The sequence below is a fragment of the Sus scrofa genome, chromosome X (genome assembly GCF_000003025.6).
Source record: "Sus scrofa isolate TJ Tabasco breed Duroc chromosome X, Sscrofa11.1, whole genome shotgun sequence".
Lineage (NCBI taxonomy): Eukaryota > Metazoa > Chordata > Mammalia > Artiodactyla > Suidae > Sus > Sus scrofa.
In genome coordinates, this window is record NC_010461.5 from 9,572,865 (window position 1) to 9,594,571 (window position 21,707).

At 43.6% G+C, this 21,707-nt stretch overlaps 2 protein-coding genes across 4 annotated transcripts in view; both read left to right on the top strand.

The window, feature by feature from the left end:
- TLR8 (toll like receptor 8) overlaps positions 1 to 21,707 on the top strand; it is a 65,479-nt gene that overhangs the window by 21,581 nt on the left and 22,191 nt on the right. Inside the window, exon 1 of one of the 3 annotated variants that reach the window (XM_021079508.1) lies at positions 15,789 to 15,905. The exons of the other annotated variants lie outside the window; for them this stretch is intronic. The gene's annotated coding sequence lies outside the window, so the exon portion shown is untranslated. Of the gene's footprint in view, positions 1 to 15,788; positions 15,906 to 21,707 lie in introns of those variants that run through there. 3 annotated transcript variants of the gene reach the window in all.
- On the top strand, positions 314 to 4,123 carry TLR7 (toll like receptor 7; the record flags this gene model as incomplete). The annotated part of the gene is given in 1 exon segment (NM_001097434.1): positions 314 to 4,123. A coding segment is annotated over 1 exon segment (3,151 nt), but the record flags the coding sequence as incomplete, so codon positions are not given.

Here is a 21,707-nt window from a genome sequence, read left to right on the forward strand (position 1 = left end):
TAGCCTGGGAATCTCCATATGCCGTGGAAGCGGCCCAAGAAATAGCAAAAAGACAAAGAAAAAAAATATATATATATATTAAAAAAGAGGGATTCCCTGGTAGCTCAGTGGGTTAAGGAACTGGTATTGTTACTGCAGCAGCTTGGGTTTGATCCCTAGTCCAGGAACTTCCACATGCCTCAGGGACGGCCAAAAGAAACAACAACAACAACAACAAAACAAATAAAATGTAGCAAAAGAGATGCAGCAAACTGCACTTGCAAATTCTGATTCTTGGTATATTTTAGAAGGGCGATTTGTTGTTCTACTTGCAGGTTTTTCCAGTGTGGACGTTGAAGAGACAATTCCTTATCCTTTTTAACATCGTCCTAATATCCGAGCTCCTTGGGGCTAGATGGTTTCCTAAAACTCTGCCCTGTGATGTCAGTCTGGATGCTCCGAATGCCCATGTGATCGTGGACTGCACAGACAAGCACTTGACAGCGATTCCTGGAGGCATTCCCACCAATGCCACCAACCTCACCCTCACCATTAACCACATAGCGAGCATCACTCCAGCCTCCTTCCAGCAGCTGGACCATCTGGTAGAGATCGATTTCAGATGCAACTGTATACCTGTTCGACTGGGGCCAAAAGACAACCTGTGCACCAGAAGGCTGCAGATTAAACCCAGTAGCTTTAGTAAACTCACTTATTTAAAAGCTCTTTACCTGGATGGAAACCAGCTTCTAGAAATACCTCGGGATCTTCCTCCCAGCTTACAGCTGCTGAGTCTCGAGGCCAACAACATCTTTTGGATCATGAAAGAGAATCTAACAGAACTGGCCAACCTAGAGATGCTCTACCTGGGCCAGAACTGTTACTATCGCAATCCTTGTAATGTGTCATTTTCCATTGAAAAAGATGCTTTCCTCAGTCTGAGAAATTTAAAACTGCTCTCCCTAAAAGATAACAACATCTCAGCTGTTCCCACTGTTTTGCCATCTACTTTGACAGAACTGTTTCTCTACAACAACATCATTGCAAAAATCCAAGAAGATGATTTTAATAACCTCAGTCAACTGCAAGTTCTGGACCTAAGTGGAAATTGCCCTCGTTGTTATAATGTCCCATTTCCTTGTACACCCTGTGAAAACAATGCTCCCCTACAGATCCATCTACATGCTTTTGATGCATTGACAGAATTACAAGTCTTACGTCTACACAGTAACTCTCTTCAGTATGTGCCCCAAAGATGGTTTCAAAACCTTAATAAACTCAAGGAACTAGATCTTTCCCAAAACTTCTTGGCCAAAGAAATTGGGGATGCTAAATTTTTGCATCTTCTTCCCAACCTTGTCAAATTGGATCTGTCCTTCAATTATGAACTTCAGGTCTATCATACATTTATGAATCTGTCAGATTCCTTTTCCTCACTGAAAAACTTAAAAGTGTTGCGGATCAAAGGCTATGTCTTTAAGGAGCTGAAAAGTTTAAATCTCTCCCCGTTACGTAATCTTCCGAATCTTGAAGTGCTTGATCTTGGGACTAACTTTATAAAAATTGCCAACCTCAGCATATTTAAACAATTTAAAACACTGAAATTCATAGATCTTTCAGTGAACAAAATATCACCTTCAGGAGATTCGAGTGAAAGTGGCTTCTGCTCTGGCATGAGAACTTCTGCAGAAAGTCATGGGCCCCAGGTCCTCGAATCATTACATTATTTCAGATATGATGAGTATGCAAGGAGTTGCCGGTTCAAAAACAAAGAGCCTTCTTCCTCCTTGCCTCTTAATGAAGATTGTTCCATGTATGGGCAGACCTTGGACCTAAGTAGAAACAATATATTTTTTATCAGGTCCTCGGAATTTCAGCATCTCACTTTCCTCAAATGCCTAAACTTATCAGGAAATAGCATCAGCCAAGCTCTTAATGGCAGTGAATTTCAGCCTTTAGTGGAGCTGAAATACTTGGACTTCTCCAACAACCGGCTTGATTTACTCCACTCAACAGCATTCGAAGAGCTACGCAACCTGGAAGTCCTAGATATAAGTAGTAACAGCCACTATTTTCAATCAGAAGGAATTACTCACATGCTAGACTTTACCAAGAACCTAAAGGTTCTGAAGAAACTGATGATGAACAACAATGATATCGCCACCTCCACCAGCACAACCATGGAGAGCGAATCGCTTAGAATCCTGGAATTCCGAGGAAATCATTTGGATATTTTATGGAGAGACGGTGATAACAGATACTTAAAATTCTTCAAGAACCTGCACAAGTTAGAGGAATTGGACATCTCTGAAAATTCCCTGAGTTTCTTACCTAGTGGAGTTTTCGATGGCATGCCTCCAAATCTGAAGACTCTCTCCTTGGCCAAAAATGGGCTCAAGTCTTTCAATTGGGGAAAGCTCCAGTATCTGCAGAATCTAGAAACACTGGACCTCAGCTACAACCAGCTGAAGACTGTCCCTGAGAGATTATCCAACTGTTCCAGAAGCCTCAAGAAACTCATACTTAAGAATAATGAAATCAGGAACCTAACAAAGTATTTTCTACAAGATGCTTTCCAGTTGCGACATCTGGACCTCAGCTCAAATAAAATCCAGGTTATCCAGAAGACTAGTTTTCCAGAAAACGTTCTCAACAATTTGCAGATTTTGTTTTTGCATCATAATCGGTTTCTGTGCAACTGCGACGCTGTGTGGCTTGTCTGGTGGGTTAACCATACAGAGGTGACCATCCCTTTCTTGGCCACAGATGTGACTTGTATGGGACCAGGAGCACACAAGGGCCAGAGTGTGGTCTCTCTAGATCTGTATACTTGTGAGTTAGATCTGACTAATTTTGTTTTGTTTTCACTTTCCCTATCGGCAGTTCTCTTTCTGATTGTAATCACGATAGCAAACCATCTCTATTTCTGGGATGTGTGGTACAGTTACCATTTCTGTAAGGCCAAGATAAAGGGGTATCAACGTCTGATATCACCCAATTCCTGCTACGATGCTTTTATTGTCTATGACACTAAAGACCCAGCAGTGACAGAGTGGGTTTTGGATGAGCTGGTGGCCAAGTTGGAAGATCCAAGAGAGAAACATTTTAATTTATGTCTCGAAGAAAGGGACTGGTTACCAGGGCAGCCAGTTCTGGAAAACCTTTCCCAGAGCATACAGCTTAGCAAAAAGACGGTGTTTGTGATGACAGACAAGTATGCAAAGACTGAGAAATTTAAGATAGCATTTTACTTGTCCCATCAGAGGCTCATGGATGAAAAAGTGGATGTCATTATCTTGATATTCCTTGAGAAGCCCCTTCAGAAGTCCAAGTTTTTCCAGCTTCGGAAGAGGCTCTGTGGGAGTTCTGTTCTTGAGTGGCCAACAAATCCACAGGCTCACCCGTACTTCTGGCAGTGTCTGAAAAATGCCCTGGCCACAGACAACCACGTTACCTATAGTCAGGTGTTCAAAGAGACAGCCTAGCTCTTTGCAAAATGTGACTGCCTAACTTAACCAAGGGGAAGCTCGGCTGCCTAGGTTTGCTCATAAATGTCTCACCAAAGGAGTGTTTTAAAATCTTCCAAGCCCTGGGATTGCCCGTTTTGGCGAGGAGTCACCTAGGTATGACAGAGAAACTGGAAAATGGAATTTATATAAGCATCAAGTCACCTTTCTGTCTCTCTGTGTCTTCATTTACACTTCAGTCTCTGGCTTCTGCTCTTTTATAAAATACTGTTGGGAGAAGGGTGGCAAGTAGAGGACATAGAGTCTTGATCCTTCTGTTAATTGTGACTATTACATAGGTACACGATCACAACATTGTGAAGAACTGCACTTCTACCCTTAAGAAGTACTGGTATGTATAGAAACAGGGTTGAAAAAATGTTCAGGGTCTACCAGAGTTAATTAGTAAAACAAAAAAACAAAACAAGAAATACCCTGGTTGACTCTTCAACTCTTCAACCAGTTGACTGTCACCTAGCAACCAACAAGTGGTTGCTGCTCAAGCGTGGCTCCCTCTCCCACTCCCCGCCTCCCCACCTATTATTGGATTCTGTGAGGGAAATAGAAAAATCTCTGCCCATCGATGGACATAGTCTGCTTACAAATGGGAGAAAAATAAAATGATCTGCCTTTATACCAAGTGATGCTGTTTGCCATGGATGATAATTTATCTGCTTAAATATTGTTATGGACTGAATTTTTGTCCCCACCCCCACCCCCAAAATTCCTACATTGAAATGCTAACCTCCAATGTGATGGTATTAGGAGGGGGGGCCTTCGAGAGGAGATGACGTCATGAGAGTGGAGCCCTCGCGATGGGATGAGGGTCTCAGAAGCAGCAGCCTGAGGACTAACTTGGTGTTTTCTCACCATGTGAGACTACAAAGAGAAGGTGGCAGTCTTCCACCCAGAAGAGGGCTCTCGCCAGAACCACATCCCACTGGCACTCTGATCTTGGACTTCCATCCTTCAGACCTGTGAGAAATAAATGTTTGTTGTTTAAGCCACCCAGTTTATGGTGTTTTGTTAGAGCAGCTCAAGCTAAGACAAGTATTTTTGTCTGCATTGTAAAGTACTGTATTTAAAGAAGAATTGCCCCATCCAGTGATGTTTCGAACTGCTTTATTCACTAACACTGTACAGTTGTAATTGCCTGAAAACTTGATCCATGAACATTAGATGGTTTTGATGGTAAACTCTAAAGGAGTTACAAGATCATGCATTTATTTAGAGTTATCACGCAGAGATGAAAGTTACATGGGTTCCCTTAAATTTGAGGGGGTGGGTGAGAAACAGAGGGTCATTGACCTTAATTAACGCTGAGAATGCTTCAGTCTTGAGCTTTGGCTTCACTCCTCAAAAGTGACAACTGAAAGGACCAAGACGTTCTGAAGGCACACTTACTTTCAAGTAGGTATGAGTTTGCATGATTTCAAAGTTTGAAACGTGACCAGTTTGTTTTTTATTTCGTGAAGTTATTTACAGAGGTATCTGTGCCCTTTGCAAGATTGTGCGTTTGGGTCCCAGAGTATTTGCTGGGAGACACTGTGTTTTCCTCATATATGCAAAAGCCAGAAGTTTTACTGAAAGGGCGGCTATAAATACACAGTATACAAATTATTTCTAAAGGACATGTAATCACTTAATAAAGGTCACAGACTCCCAAATTAAAATCTGGAAGGAATAGAGAGGTAATTAAGTTGCTAGAGGCAATGATCTGACAACTTCTGTAAACTTGGTTGTACTTCATACATGCCTTACTGCTTCAGCGAAAACAAAGATAACGTCATAAAAACTGGCTGTTGGCATCATCAATTTTCTTCTCTTAAAACACATAAATATATAAAGCTTAAGCTATTTTAATGAATTTCCAACCATGAAGCCCTTGAAGACAACTTAAACATCTTCTGAAATGGATCAAGAGGAAGAGAAGCCAAAAGCAATGTAACTTAGAAGCCACAACATATTTCAACGTGAAATTGTGTATAGTGGTTTGTTGCAGAATATGACCAAAAGAACATCAACAGGTGGTTTTAGTTTTTATTCCTTCCTGACCTTGACAGGTCACTCTTTTCACCTCCTGACAGTCCTCTGTGGAGTCGTGTTCAAATGGAGCTGTTCACAGATGGCTCAGATCAAAAGCCACCAACTCAGGCCATCAGGAGAGCATGGCCGCCAGGTCCCCTAGTAAGCTCTGAGTGTCCTGCTCTCAGCTGACCTTCTTCGGGTTGGCTATGCTCCAGAAGGGTCTCCCAATTCTCCATAAATCCCACTCCACCTTGAAGGGGTTCCCAGCCTCTTTCACCCTTGAACCTGGCCAGGTGTCCTTCCTCCCCAGAGACTGTACCTCAGCAAAACTTGGGCCTTTGTCAGATCCAGGCCAAGGGAGGCATTAGGCAGGCCAGGTTTATGGCTGAGAAAAAGGCAAAGTAAGTGTGTGTAGTCTGCCCACAGCCCCACTGCTGAGCCAGGGTCTACTGGTCCCATTCTCAAGTCTATTTCCAGCTCTGTCTGAACAGTCTTAGGTCCTTCTGGCCTCTTAAATATAGTTAAGGGATACGCAGTACCTGAGAGGGGGCATGGTGACTTGAGAATATAGGCATCTTATTGCCCAGTCTCCAAGGAAACCGTAAAGGGACAGCAAGGAAGCACACTTTTTTTTTTTTAAGGGGGCCATTCCCCCACCCCCACCCCATCCAAAATGCTTTTTATTTATCTCCTCAACCTGACCAGGGAGAACCAGGTTGCATATCCTGTGAGGTATTTATGGCTCAATTTAAAAACAGGCATGAGGATAAAGTCCGATTTGTCTTCCATTTCTTCTGTACACACTAAAGTGGGCCGAGAACACTGGTTGTTCCAGTAACCAGATTTCATGGGGCAGATTTACGAGTTGGGTCGTGGAAGCTCCTCTTTGGAGCCTCGGGGTACCAGGGCTTGGGAACAGTTAATAGTGGAAGATTAACTGCTGGAAGATTGAACCCTCGAGCCTAAGAAACACTGGGAACTATTGGTATGTTCTGAAGTAAAGATATCAGTGTGGGAGGGAAATGGCCAAGGAACGTGATTGAGGGATACTCAAAGGAAATGTTCTCTGAAAAACATCAGGACTGAATATTAATCCATTTCACTGAGTTAATATAATGAAAGAGAACAAGAGATGGACCAACCACCCAATCCACCAACATGGAGAAGGGGGAGGGTTAGAGAGAGAGAAAAAAGTCCCAAACTCAGGATGAGACTGTGTGGAAGAAGGCCTGAAAACACAGGAGCCATCCATGACGGTGACAGTGAATTGACAATAGGGCAGTTTCACCCTGAGGTTTTGTATCTCTTCCATCTTTCTTCTTTTGCCTCCCCTTGGCTCTCAGTTTCCTTTTTGGCTTTAGGCTCCCACGGCAAGCCCCATCCTACGCAAAAAATGAAGAGAGAGAGCCGTTGTTGCAGGTGGATTCTCCTCTTGGGGAGTGGTGGTTTTGTGTGTACTTTTGGTTTTAAACTGGTCTCCTTCTCCCCCCCCCCCAGTAAATCCCCACCCACTTCTGTGAGCATGACCTTCTGTAATCGCCTTGGTGAAACCTTCCCTGGGTGACACTAGCCAGACTCTGTCACATTGCAATTCATCTTCTTTTTACTTATCTCAACTTTCAAGCATGTGAGTTAAAAAACAGGATAAGAGCCAATACTCTGCCTTATGAATACCCCACTCTTGAGTTGTAATTAATTTCTAACATGTTTGCCATGATATTTCAGTGGCTGTATTTCTTCATATATCTGTCCCTTCTCCCTCTTGGTGGTGTATGTTAACTATTTTGGAAGAGCTCAGGCAACCTGAGGAGGTTTGAGTCCCTGTGTCTTATAACAAGTACCCTCCAGAAACAGTCTATTAAGTTCTGGAGGATGATAAGAGCAAGTCCCTGTGGCCTCGTGGTAGTTTTTCAGACATCCCTAAAGCCCACCAGTGGGCAGGGTGAGACGGGTGGCTGGTTCCACGCAGAGAAAATGGTTCTCAGTGTCCTTCCGGCTGGTGAAAACACCCAAAGAAAAGGCCAGAGAGGGAGAGCCAACGAGGACACCATCTTTGTCTTATATGATACACGTGACTGCTTCACTTCTTACTGACCAAAGTGATGTAGCGGCTCAGAGATTCCAGAGGCTTTTCAAAGTCATGACTTGCATGACCTGACACCTTGAGCCCTAGAAGTTTGTAGTAACCTCTCCATGAACCCAGACCCGAGGCCCATTGTCCAGGAGGACCACGCTTCTAAGAAGAGTGGGGGGCTATTTTGGCAATTAGATCTAGTTTGATGCTGCTCTGCAGTCACCCTTCAACAATGGGTAACATTCTTGTCCTGGGCCAGGTCCAAATGGAGGCCCACCAAGCAGGACCTCTAGCCAGGTGATGCACATTAAATAAAATGGTTCACAGTGCCCATCTTGCTCCCCTAGGTCCTCACTTACCACCATTTAGTTACCTTTCAATGGCAGCTGCATGGGAAGAATGAATTTTAAGATAGCCACCATTTTGGCTCCTACTCGTGAGAGCAAACCCCCAAGGGATTGACAGGGCAAGGAGAGAGGAGGATATTAGGAAGAAGGGCATAGGATGGAGTCACCAGTACCTGGACAATGTTATAAAGTGGAATGTAGAGGAGGAAGAGGAAAGGAGTCACATCCGTTAAGCACCAAACACAAGTTCAATGCTTCATTTTTCCTTTACATCTTCGTATCAGCTCCATGAGGCTGGTATGAGGAGTTCCATCTTACAAATGATGGGTTTACTCAGAGATGAAGGAGGGATCCAACTGTTCAGTCAACTGCCAAGGTCACAGGGGATGTGAATGGTCCTACCCCAAACTGACCCAGTTCTGTCCATCCAGTCCAATTGGTTCTCCCATTTTGCAGGGGATCAGAATCACCTACGGAATTTCAGGCCCTCACACCAGAGATCCTGATCTCTGGGACCCAGGAGCCTGCATTTCTGAAACTAGCCCAAGTGCTTCTGAAGCAGTTGCTCTCCGGAGCCATTTGGGAAGTGCCACATCTTCCTTTGGGGCACCAGGGACTGTTTACACAGGGACCACTTCAGCAAGGAAAGCCCAAGTCCCCAGGTATGCTCGATTTCTCTTTCTCCCTCTGTGTTTAACCCTTGTGCTCCTAGCCCACTGCTAGGGAGTGGAGCTGCGCTTCGACTCACATTGCTTCACACTAGGCTCTTGTTTTAAGGAGAGGTTATAGCTTAACCATATAGGGTTGGCAGCTCTGTTCAGGGCTAAAATGTGAAGACAGTTTGGGCAAGCACACTGAGCAGATTTGAGTAGAGACAGAGGCAGGTGGTCAACTGATTTGCAATTCCATAAGTCCTGGGAAATAGAACTGCTGCTTGTATTCACGGTTTAAAGGATGCCTTGATTGTAATTTTCCTGGTGTCTGAATTAAATACAGACTGTGGTTATTCGTGCACGGTGCAGATCGCCACCTAGTGAAACCTTATGGGTGTTGCTGGTCTGCTACTGAGACCCTCGGCTAGGTCTCCCAAGCGGGATGTGGGAAGAAAACGTATAAGAATAGGTATCATCCTCTTTTAGAAAGTATGTTTGTGGCTCCTTGATCATATACCCAGTGTATTAATACAGAAATATCTAGGTCTGTGTGTTCATTGTTGTTTATTGATGAGAGGACAATATAAAAAGTCTATTGACCGTAAACTATCAAGTGCTTTGACCACTTATTCCCATTGCTCTGGCTTAGTGTCTTGAAATGGGGCTGGCCATGCATTGTCTTTTGCACGTGTAGATGTAGATGAAAAGCCCGAGTGAGCTGAATGAGCGGCCTTCTTTGCTCTATAACGCATTTCCTCTTTGCACACAACATGGCCCCCATGTTGAACTGGGGTTTCCGTAGCAACGACTCCCTCTTAGTGCCTCTCTAGCGCCCTCTGCCACTCTCTAGCTCCCGGTCTCACTCACTGAGCAATCTCTCCCTTTCTCATATTTCTATAATATGAATAATCTAACCACTAACTGTTCTTCCCCGCCACCCCCTCACCCTATGAAGTGGGCAGTAATGGAATAGTTTGAGGGTTCACGGACTTCTTCACTTTCCCTTACGGTTAATTCATCAGAACTGTTGCTGGGGGCCGGGGGGCGGTGCGTGATGCTTGGGGATTTCATGCTCGCTTCCCATAGACAACATGAAGCAAGTCAAAGATGATGAAATGCTCACTTGCTGTTATATATATAGAATATTCATCATATAGTGAGGTTTTTTTTGGGGGGGGCAGTACCCTTGGCATATGGAGATTCCCAGTCTAGGCATCAAATCCGAGCTACAGCAGGCAGCCTACACCACAGCCACAGCAAAGCCAGATGCCCAACCCGCTGAGCAAGGGTAAGGGTCCAACTTGCATCCTCATGGATACTAGTCAGATTTGTTTCCACTGCGCCACAGCAGGAACTCCCAAATATTTTTATTTTTGTTTTTTATTCAGAGGTTTTTTTTTTTTTTTTTTTTTTTTTTTGACTGCATGTGAAAGTTCCCCAGCCATGGATCAAACCTGAGCCACGGTGGTGACAACGCAGGATCCTTAACCTGCTGTGCCACGCAGGGACTCCCCATACAGTGAATAGTTTTAATCTTTTTCTTTTAGCAAATAGTATCTGGGAAGTTTCTTCTACTGACAATTTCTGCTGGATATTAAGTTTATGCTCAACATTTCATGTACTATATTCATATACATTTTTTTAATTTAAAGGGAAACAATTTGTTAGTTCTTCTATGCATTACCTATTCTCAATCGCTGCTTGGTCTTCTCTTGTTTTCTTTGAATTCGAGTCCACGAAACTTTCCAGAAATGTCTTAGAAACCCAGAAGTTATTTCTCTAGGCTTTTTAAAATATAATATTTCATTTTCCATACTCTTCTTTCTACCATAAGAATGCTGACCACTTCCTGCTTAAAACATCGGAGGAAAGTCCCTTTTTGTGGATCCAAGTTCCCATATTTCCCCAGTTCTGCTTTTTCCTATGATCCTGCAAGAAGAAGAAGAAAAAAATCCAGAAGTATGAAGTAGCGCCAACATTGGCTTGCTTAGGACCCTGTGATGGTTCTTTTTTTTTTTTTTTGTCTTTTTGCTATTTCTTGGGCCGTTCCCGAGGCATATGGAGGTTCCCAGGCTAGGGGTCGAATCGGAGCTGCAGCCACCGGCCTACACCAGAGCCACAGCAACGCGGGATCTGAGCCGCGTCTGCAACCTACACCACAGCTCACGGCAACGCCGGATCCTTAACCCACTGAGCAAGGCCAGGGACCGAACCCGCAACCTCATGGTTCCTAGTCGGATTCGTTAACCACTGCGCCACGAGGGGAACTCCCTTGTGATGTTCTTTATCTCCATGAATCAGAATCGAGTTCTTGTTCTAACCCCCCTGCCCACCTTCTGATAGTTCCACTGACTCTGGGTATAACTGCTTTTCTCCATTGTCACACGTGTCTACATTTCCCTGATACAGCCTGCTTTCATAAAACTCCTTTTAACAAGCCCCTTTGAGAGAGACCATATCGAGGTTTAGATATGAAAGTGGAAAGTGCTGTCTTCTTCCGAGAATGTGATGGGCAGGGTTTGGCTGGACACCAAAGCTGCACCAAGTTCAGCCTTGGCGAAGTTCGCTTGGGAATGTAGGATTCCTCTCAGAAGGTGAAGTTTTCAGAATTGTTGGGTCCGAGGGAGCTGGTCCCTTATGCATCTCTCCAGCTGTGCAATACACACTGGTCTCTGATGGGGTTAAGACTCAGCATTTGCTAAGTTTGGTGCCCACAACTTGGACCTGTAACTCACCAGCACTTCCCCGCCCCGCCCCACCCCCAGCCCCCACCCTCAGCTCCTCCCAGCTACAGGTAGAAAAGAACAAATGCAAACCTTCAATCCAGAGAGTTCCTATTGTGGCTCAGCAGATGTGGGCTCGATCCCTGGCCTTGCTCACTGGGTTAAGGATCTGGTGTTGTCACTGCTGTGGTGTAGGTTCAGTCCCTGGCCCAGGAGCTTCCACATGGTGCAGGTGTGGTGAAAAAATGTGCACACGCCTGCGTGCACACACCCCCCCAAAAGAATGTAGTTATTTAGAATTTATATTCTGAGATATATTAATGTAGTATTTAGAAGCTGTCCATTGTATTCATTCATTCACTCATTCATTCGTTTTATTCAGGCAGTTAATAAATATTACTGGGTGCCCACCACGGACCAGGCATGGTGCTAGGGGCCAAGGACACACTGGTGAGCAGAAATAGAAATATCCCATTTCCCCAAAGCTTATTCAGAAACCCATTAATGAGATAATCATATTGAGAGAGATTCAAGTGCTTTCAAGGAAGAATGTTCTAGAAGATTATATAATTCTCATGTTACACCTCAGAGAACTGAGTCAGATTGGGGGGTGGAAGGCGGAGGCTGCCCAAGGAAGACCACCTGAGCTGAGACGTGAAAAATGAGTTAACTGAACCAGCCAGCCTTGGAAGAGGACCGTGTTTGCAGGCAGGATATCCTAAGTATGGCTTGGACGTATTTATTTGGGGAGGTTCCCAATACCCAAAGTAGAGATGCTGAGTCAGTAGTTGGCCATAGTCTGTGGAACACAAGAAAGAGAGTTGAGGTAGAGATATGTAGTCAAGTCCCCTGTGGCAATGACCGTCAGGGGCACCTTGGCCAAGGATGATGTGCTCTAGGGCCATGCTATTCAAACTGTGGTCCTTGGACCAGCGATATCAACATCTCCTGGACGTTCATTTAGCCCCACGTCGTACCTGCTAAATCAGAATCTGAATTTCAACAAGAGACCCAGGTGAGTCCCAGGCACCATACAGTTTGAGAAACACTGCGCTAGAATAGAGCTTATTCCTCTCAGCATGAGTGACAAAAAGTTCTTTGTTGGGCTGAGGCGTGTGGAGGGACGCTTTGGGGCGAGAGCTGTTCTGGGCATTGTGGGGTGTTGAGGGCATCTCCAGCCTCTACCCACTAGGTCCTAGGAGTCCCCTCCCCTCAAGTTGTGAAAACTACAAAAACACGCTGCCAAATGTCTCTCAGGGGACAAGATACACCTCGCCTTGGTTGAGAACGGACCAGGTTTGGAGGTATGGGGGCAAGGTATGAATGGAAAGAGGAGAGAAGTTGAGCTTGGACGAATTGTAAGCATTCACAGCTACCGAGAGATGAGCCAGAAAAGGAAAAGGAAAAGGAGGGGAGAGGGAGAGGAGAAAAACCAGGAGAGCGGTGTCTAGAAATCAGGGAAGCAAGGATGATGAGGACAATGTCACGATGTCACGTGCTGCTGAGATGAAGAGAAAGATGAGGATTGCACAGTGCCCATTGAATTGAGGGAAATGGAAATTACTGGTGACCCTCTGGGCGCTTGTTAGAAATTCAGAATCTCAGATCCCACCCCAGACCCCCTGAGTCAGAATCCCCATGTGAACAGGAGCCCCTGGACCCCAGGTTATTGAAGTCTGCCAATAGGCAATTCTTTAAACTAGTTTGGGACTGAAGCAGAGGAAGCAGACATTGTGTAATTATATCTACAGCCGGTTTGCTACATGTGACTGCCTTAAATATACTTACCTTCTATAAATAGTTTTAAAGGAACTACATATGGTTGAACATGGTGCATATTTAAACAGGAAAGTATGCGATTTCCAGACTCATATATCAGAACTCTGGTTGCACTCCTCTTTTCCAGATACTTGGTGGATTCAAAATTTCATGATTTTATGAAGGTCTCAATTACAGTTGTTACTTTATACTTTTTTCCAGGCAGTTGGTGTCCATGAACAAATGAACATGTGTTTGCAATTCACTGGTTTTCATAAAAGAAGAATAATTTCGTGTTGTTTAGTGTAAACAAACCTTAATGTTTTTACTAATTTTGTTTATATCAGTGGACGTGCAATTGACATATATTACTCTAGACTGGCGGTTTTCATTTTTTCTTTCTTTTTCTCCCCCCTCCACTTTATTGAGACATAATTGGCAAGTAAAAATTCTCTATATTGAAGGTGTACAGCTTGATGGTTTAATATATGTATACATCGTGAAATCATAACCACACACCCATCACCTGACATAGTTACCATTTTCTGTGTGCATGGTAGCACACTTAAAATCTACTCTTGTAGCAAATTTCAAGTGTATAATATAGTTTTATTAACTGTAACCGTTACGCTGTGTATTAGATACTCAGAGCTTATTCACCTTATAACCAAAAGTTTCTGCCGTTTCCTCATCTCCCCATTTTCCTCAGCTCCCCCTTCCAGTCCCTGGTAACTACCGATCTACTCCCTGAGCCTATGAATTTGACTACTTTTATTTTGGGGGGGGCACACCCACAGCATGTAGAAATTCCTGGGCCAGGGATTGAATCCATGCAACAACAGTGACCCGAGCCACAGCAGCAACAATACCTTATCCTGAACCCACTGCACCACAAGGGAATTCCGAGTTTGACTATTTTAGATTCTACATATAAAGTCATCATACAGTATTTGTCTTTCTCTGCCTTATTTCACTTAGCGGAGAGTCCTCCACGTTCATCCATGTTGTTCCAAACAGCAGACTTTCCTTCCTTTTTATGGCTGAATTATATATATATATATAATATATATATATATCTCCATCTCACATTGTCTTTATCCATTCATCCATCAGTGGACACTTAGGTTGTTTCCATAGCTTGTTAATAATGCTGCAGTGAACATAGGGGTGCAGATATTTTTTCAAATTAGTATTTTCATTTTCCTCAGATAAATACCCCGAAGTAGAATTACTGGATCATATGGTAGGTCTATTTTTAAATTTTTTGAGGAACCTCCAAACTGTTTCCCATAGTGGTTGCACCAATTTATATTCCCACCAACAGTGTAGGAGGGTTCCTTTTTCTCTACATCCTTGCCAATGCTTATTATTTCTTTTTTTCTTGCTTTTTTTATGGCCACACGGGGGGCATGTGGAAGTTCCCAGGCTAGGGGTCTAATCGGAGCTACAGCTGCTGGCCATACGCCACAGCCACAGCAACGCATGATCTGAGCCACATCTGTGACCCACAACTCACGGCAACGTGGGATCCTTAACCCACTGAGCAAGGCAAGGGATCAAACCCGCAACCTCATGGTTCCTAGTCGGATTCGTTTTCGCTGCACACAAGGGAAACTTTTTTTTTTTTTTGAGAATAGCCATTTTAACAGATGTGAGGTGATTGCTCATTGTGGTTTTAATTTGCATTTCCTTGGTGATTAGTGATGTCCAGCACCTTTTCATGTACCTGTTGCCCATTTCTATGTCTTTTTTGGAAATATGTCTATTCAGTTCCTCTGTTTTTATTTTTATTTTTGCTATCGGGCTGTAAGAGTTCCTTATATATTTGGGATATTAACCCATCACATGTAAGGTTTGCAATGGAACTATCTTCTTCCATTCTATAGATTGCCTTTTCATTTTATTGATGTTGTTCTTTGCTGTGCTTTTTAGGTTGATGTAGTCTCACTTGCTGATTTTTGCTTTTGTTGCTAGTGCTTCTGCTGTCATGTCCAAAGAACCGATTGGCAAGACCAGTGTTAAGGAGGTTTTTTGCTCTGTTTTCTTCAAGGAGTTTTATGGTTTTAGGTCCTACATTTAAATCTTGAGTCCATGTGAACACGCAGGTGTAAGATGACCCTGTGCCATCAATACCAAAGGTTACAACTGCAGAGATTCTCAGGCTGGGAACAATACCACCGTGTGGGGTATATTTGCTGTGAGACAGTCCTGGGACTTCAGATATCAATTTCCCCACTTGTTACAGTGCTTCTTGACCTTGCCTGCTCTTTGAAATTACCCGAGGTTCTTCAAAAATCCCCGTGGCTGAGCCCCACCAATGCAGATTCTGGTTTAACTGATCTGGGGTCCAGCCTGGGCTTTTGGCTTTGAAGGTGATTAGAACAGCTCGCAGATGATTCCAAAACGCGGGCAATGTTGAGAACCACTGCTTTAGAATCATTGCGACTGGTTCTCAGACTTGAGCATGCAGCAAAGTCACCTGGGGGGGGGGGCTTGTTAAAATTCCAATTTGCCGGATCCCCACATCAGTTTCTGATCTGGTAGGTCTGGTGCTGGAGCCTAAGAATTTTCATCTCAAGCAAGCGGTTCTCAAACTTCATTGGCCCTGTTCTGGAGCTCCCAGGTGTTTTGAGTCCTGACAGTTGCATTTTAAATAAGAACCAGATGATCCCCAAGCGGTTGATCTGGAGACAATGCTTCGCAAAGCCCCGCCTTAGATGGTGCTGGGAGGCCAGGTGAGCTTTGAGAACGGCATCGCTTTTCTTTGCTTTTTTCCTTCAATCTTCTTCAAGCTGACCTTCAGCTCTGTGCCCGTTGCTGCGGGAGATTTGTGCGGGGTAAGTCGGGTTATTTGGATTTTGTTTTCTAAAGACTTAATGAATGGTCCTAGGGGATCCTAGAGGGGTTTGGGGAGGTTAAGCTGCTCAGGGACATCCGGCTCTCCAGGAACGGCAGAGGGTGAGGTTGCGTCTCCCCCTTTTTTTGGAGAGAAGAGCTGAGAGGGAAGGGAACCAGAGGGCTGCGGAGGCCTTTTGGTTCTGAGGCAGGAGAGGACCTTTCTCTTCTGAGAAAAGAGAGGTCCACTTTATGCGGAAAAATAATTAAGAAATGGATTGTTCGGAGTTCCTGTTGTGGCGCAGCAGAGACAGTCTGCGTGGTATCCGTGAGGATGCGGGCTTGATCCCGGGCCTCCCTCAGTGGGTCGGGATCCGGCATTGCTGTGAGCTGTGGTGTAGGTCGCGAGGCGGCTCGGATCCTGAATTGCTGTGGCTGTGGTGTCGGCCGGCAGCTACCGCGCCAACTCGACCCCCAGCCTGAGGCCTTCCATATGCCGCTGGTGCGGCCCTAAAAAGAAAAAAAAAAAAAGGATTGCGCATGTGCACACCTGCACCCCATGCCACCCCTACTATCCAATAGTAGAGGAGTTTTCCCATGGCCTAGCGATTAAGGATTAGGTCCTGCTGTGGTGCAGGTTCATTCTCTGGCTCCAGAGCGTCTGCATGACTAGGGCGCAGATGGAAAAAAAAAAAAAAAAAAAAAATCATAGAAAACGAACTTGTCTTTCCGGACATTGCAGTTGGCAGACTGACATTCACACCAGACACATTAGCTATCTCATTTACTTTTGAAACATTTCCCGCCTGGCTGTGTTTCTTTGGTAATTTGGTTTTGTTTTGTTTTTTCAAAATCTAACTCAGTAAGTGGATTTAGAATAGATCCTGGGAAGCCTGTGTTTTATTTCATATCGTTTATAATTCATGACATTGAGCCTTGTCTAGCTTAGTACTTTGTTGAAATTCTCTATTCCCAAATCGGGGAGCAAAAGCTCATTGCTTCGTGGTGTTGGCTTTTTTTTTGAATCTTAAATCTTTGAGATCCATAGGGTGCATTATGAATAAAAAAGTTGTTTTTATTTGGAAACTTGGAAACTTGCCTTAACTGAAATGGACCCTCACTGAGGAATAAAGCTTTCCTACATGGGTAGATTTCATTAGCCTTTACAGCAGTGTACATTTTTATACTTATTTATTCCATATGTTATCACACAAAAAAGGATTTGGGAATTCAGAAACACTGGGCAGGGAGCGCCACCTGGTGGCAGGATGGTCGTCAACTCTTTTACTATTGGCTCGATCTTCCAGAAAATTTGGGAGCCTGAGGGCAGTTCTGAAGTCCCTGGGGACAGATACAAAAAGGAGGAAACAAAAATAGTTTTCTCCAGCTTTAAAAGTACCGCTTTGAGAGACGTGGAGATTGGAAAAAGAATTAGAAAGAGGAAAGAAGACATGTTGGCATAGGCAGAAGGAAGAATGGGCCCTGGGGATTTTGAAGAGTCCATTTAAGACCTTCTGGAGTCTTCCTCTCCCCACCTAGCCAAGAGCCTTAAATCTCAGAGAATGTTCTTGTGCTTTCAGAGTGCCCCCTGCATGTGAATTAAGTAGCTGTTCCCCAAATCTTCCTGCATGTTCTCAGCCCCCTGCCAGCCATTCTCCCCCAGCACCCAGCCTCACCTCCTACTTGGGAAACTTGCTTCACAAGACATGCTCTGTCTATGACATAATTGCTCTCTTTCTTCCTGCTGATGCTTCTCCTCACCTGAATGTGGTTTTTCTAAAATTATTTTCTCTTCAAATGTTTATTGTGACATTGTTGGTAATTTTTAAAACTCAGGTCAGTATTTCGTTCTTTATTGTGGCTAAATAATATTCCATTGTGTGTGTATATACGTGTGTGTGCGTATATGTATCTTGTAAACCAGTCGTCTGATGGGCACTTGGGTTGCTTCCATGTCTTGACTATTGTAAATAAAACACCTAAAACTAACAACAATATTGTAAGTGAGCTATACTTCAATAATAAAATCTTAGGACACTCAAATGTCATCAGTAGGAGATTCACTAAATAAAATGTTACATCCATACAATGTACACAGCATGACCATTTTTAAAAAAGACTAAGAGAATAAGATCTATATATCTAAAACAGTAGGAAAAAATGATCAAAAGCAGTATATACTGTATGATCCCATTTTTTTGCAAAATATTATTTGTAATGATACATTAGTATATACATAGGGAAAATCTTGAACATACACTAAACTGTTAATAGTCATTGTCTTTGAGTAGAATTCATAAAGTTGACATCTTTTTTGTGATTTTTCAAAAAATGTATTGAAGTATAGTTGATTTACAGTGTTGTGTTAATTTCTGCTGTACAGCAAATTGATTCAGTCATACATATACACATATCCATTCCCATATAGGTTATCACGGAATACTGGATAGAGGGCCCTGTGCTATACATATACAGCAGGTCCCATTGACCATCCATTCCATATACCATAGTGTGTGTATGACAACCCCAAGCTCCCCATCTTCCTCCCCTCCTCAACCCGTCCCCTCCAGTAACCATCTGTTGGTTTTCAAAGTCCGTGAGCCTGTTTCTGTTTTGTAAATAAATTCATTTGTATCATTTTTTAGACTCCACATATAAGTGATATCATGCAATATTTGTCTTGATCTCTCTGACTTCATTTAGTATGATAATCTCTAGGTCCATCCATGTTGCTGCAGGTGTCTTTATTTTGTTCTTTTATATGGCCAAGTAATATTCCATTGTATATATGTACCACATCTTCTTTATCCATTCCTCTGTCAGTGGACATTTGGGTTGCTTCCAAGTGATGGTTATTGTAAATAGTTCTGCAGTGAACGTTGGGGTGCATGTATCTTTTTGAATTATAATTTTCTCCAGATAGATGCCCAGGAATGGGATTGCTGAATCACATAATAGTTCTATTTTTAGTTTTTTGAGGCACTGCCAACCGTTCTCCATAATGGTTGTGCCAATTTACATTCCCACCAGCAGTGTAAGAGCCTCCGTTTTTTTCTGTACCCTCTCTAGCATTTATTTTTTGTAGACTTCTTAATGATGGCCATTCTGACTGTTGTGAAGTGCTACTTCATATAGTTTTGATTTTTATTTCTCTCATAATTAGCCATGTTGAGCATCTTTTCATGTGCTTTTTGGCAATCTGTCTTTTTTGGAGAAATGTCTATTTAGATCTTCTGCCCATTTTTTGATGGGGTTTTTTGTTTTATTTGATACTGGTCTTCATTAGTTGTTTAATTATTTTGGAAGTTAATCCCTTGTTGATCACTTCATTTGCATATATTTTCTTCCATTCTGTGGGTTGTCTTTTTTTCACTTTTAAAAATGTTATTGATTTCATGAATTGTCTTTTTTTTCCTCCTGTGCTGTGAAAAAGCTTTCAATTTTAATTAGGTCTCATTTGTTTATTTTTGTTTTTATTTTCAGTACTCTAGGAGGTGGATCCAAAAATACATTGCTGCAATTTATGTCAAAGAGCGTTCTGCCTGCAGGACTTAGAGGACCTGCATTTTCCTCTAAGAGGTTTATGGTATTGGGTCTGACATTTAGGTCTTTAATCCATTTTGAGTTTATTTTTGTGCTTGGTGTTAGAGAGTGTTGTACTTTTTTTTTTAATTGCCTTTTAGGGCTTCCCCTGAAGCATATGGAAGTTTCCAGGCTAGGGGTCAAATCGGAGCTACAGCTGCTGGCCTACACCACAGCCACAGCAACGCAGGATCTGAGCCATGTCTGCAGCCTACACCACAGCTCACTGCAACACCGGTTCCTTAACCCACTGAGCGAGGCAAGGGATTGAACCCCCATCCTCATGGTTCCTAGTTGGGTTTGTTAACCACTGAGCCATGAAGGGAACTCCAAGAGTGTTCTACTTTCAATCTTTTACATTTAGCTGTTTTCCCAGCACCACTTACTGAAGTGACTTTCTTTTTTCCATTGTATATTCTCCGAGAGGGCTTTCATCTTACATGTTATACATTCCTCAATTGGAATGTTTAGAACTATGTAATATTATAATCAGAAAAGATTTACATACAATAAGTGTCCCGTATTTCTATTGATATTCTGTGCTTCCCGTTCATTTTCATGAACATTTATCAACCAGTAAGTGTACATGGCCAAGTTAGACAAATAAAACAGCCCCGAGGCTCAAAAGATTGACATTTTGATAAAGAATGTAAGATGGCCCCACCAAAATATAATCCAGGGCAGAAAGTGACAAGTTCTGCAGAGCTTTTAGTTCATTTGGGCAAATTACTGAACCTTTGCAAACCTGCTTCCTCCTCTCAAAGTGGAGATTATAATAACCACTCAAGCATAATGTAAAATGTACATGGGTGGAGCCTCAGGCTGGTGCCTGGCACAGAGGAGATGAAATGCCACAAGAGGCAGGGAGGGGCCTGGGGAGTGAACATAGATGCACATCTCCTGGGCGGGCCTGTCCAAGTGGGTAGCCATTGAGATGGGCAGGGTACCAACAGCTGTGTCCCAGATGCTCATGGCTGAGGGAACACGCCTCACAGAATGCAAGTTCCTGTGATTCACAGAGCTGGGGTGGGGTGGGGGCAAGAGTAGACCTTTCCAGGAAGCAGGAAGAAGGCTGCAGAGTCAGGAAAGGCATAGGGCATTCTCAAGGAGTGAAAGGCAGTCCTGTTAGCTGAAGGCTATTGAGAGGGAACCCTGGGAAAGACTGGGTCACAGCTTCAGAGGAACTTGCTTACCAGCCTACATGTCCATGCTTATGGTGGAGTTGGAGCTGAGATAGTGGTAGTCAGTGCGCTCTGGAAATTTCATCTTATCTGCTGGGCTTGGTACTGAGTGGGAGGTGATCATGTTTGGTCTCATGCCCCACTACTGTTTAGCCGCTTCGAACCCAGCTTTTAATTCTTCCACACTCAGTGTCACCAATAATCTTTGCCAAGTTATGTGAGTTTTATAGACTGCTGCAGTCCTTTGCATTTTTAGAATATTGGGTAGTGGTCAAGAGCACAGTTTTGGAACCAGAGAAATGTGACTTCTTTAACCTCTGTGCTTGGCTTTCTCCCTATGAAAGATGGGAATAAGCACAGTCCCTCTGTCACAGGGTTCCTTGGAGAGGTAAATAAATTAATCAAGGAAAAAATTTGTGCAACATAGTAAGCTCTGCTTAAGGTCAGCTATGGCTATGAAACACATCCTTTCTTTTTCTTCACTCTCCTCCCTTCTCTCTCCATCCCTCCCTCCCTTTATTCAAAGAACATTTACTGACCTTACCTTCTGTTATCCCACAGCCACTGAGCTGGGTGCGTGGAGATAAAATGCCTGCCCTTAAGGAGCCTTTGTCCAGAATGGGGCCTGGGCTAGTCAGTTAATGAATGATAAACCTCCTGAAAGAGGGAAGCAGAGGATGTCCTGGCCTTTTTGGAGCATAGAGCAGGAGGCCCAACCCAGCCATGAGTGGGGCTGGTTCAGATATGCATCTTGGAGTTGACAGTATTCTGGGGGAATCACAGTAGATAGCCAGGTTTGGGTAGAGGAATGGGATGGGGGCAGTGTGAGTGTGTGCCCAGAGGGGAGTGGGAGTGGGAGCTGGAAGGCAAAATGTGAGCATCTCTTAAAATCTGGAATGATGACAGAAGCAGGGCTTGGCTCTTGAAGACCTGAGAAGGGAGACGAAGCTCATCAGAAGGGGTCTTGGTGGTAATCCTAGGAAAGTTAGACTTTCTGTGGAAGGCAATGGGAAATCTTCTGGAGAACTTTTGTAAACAGGT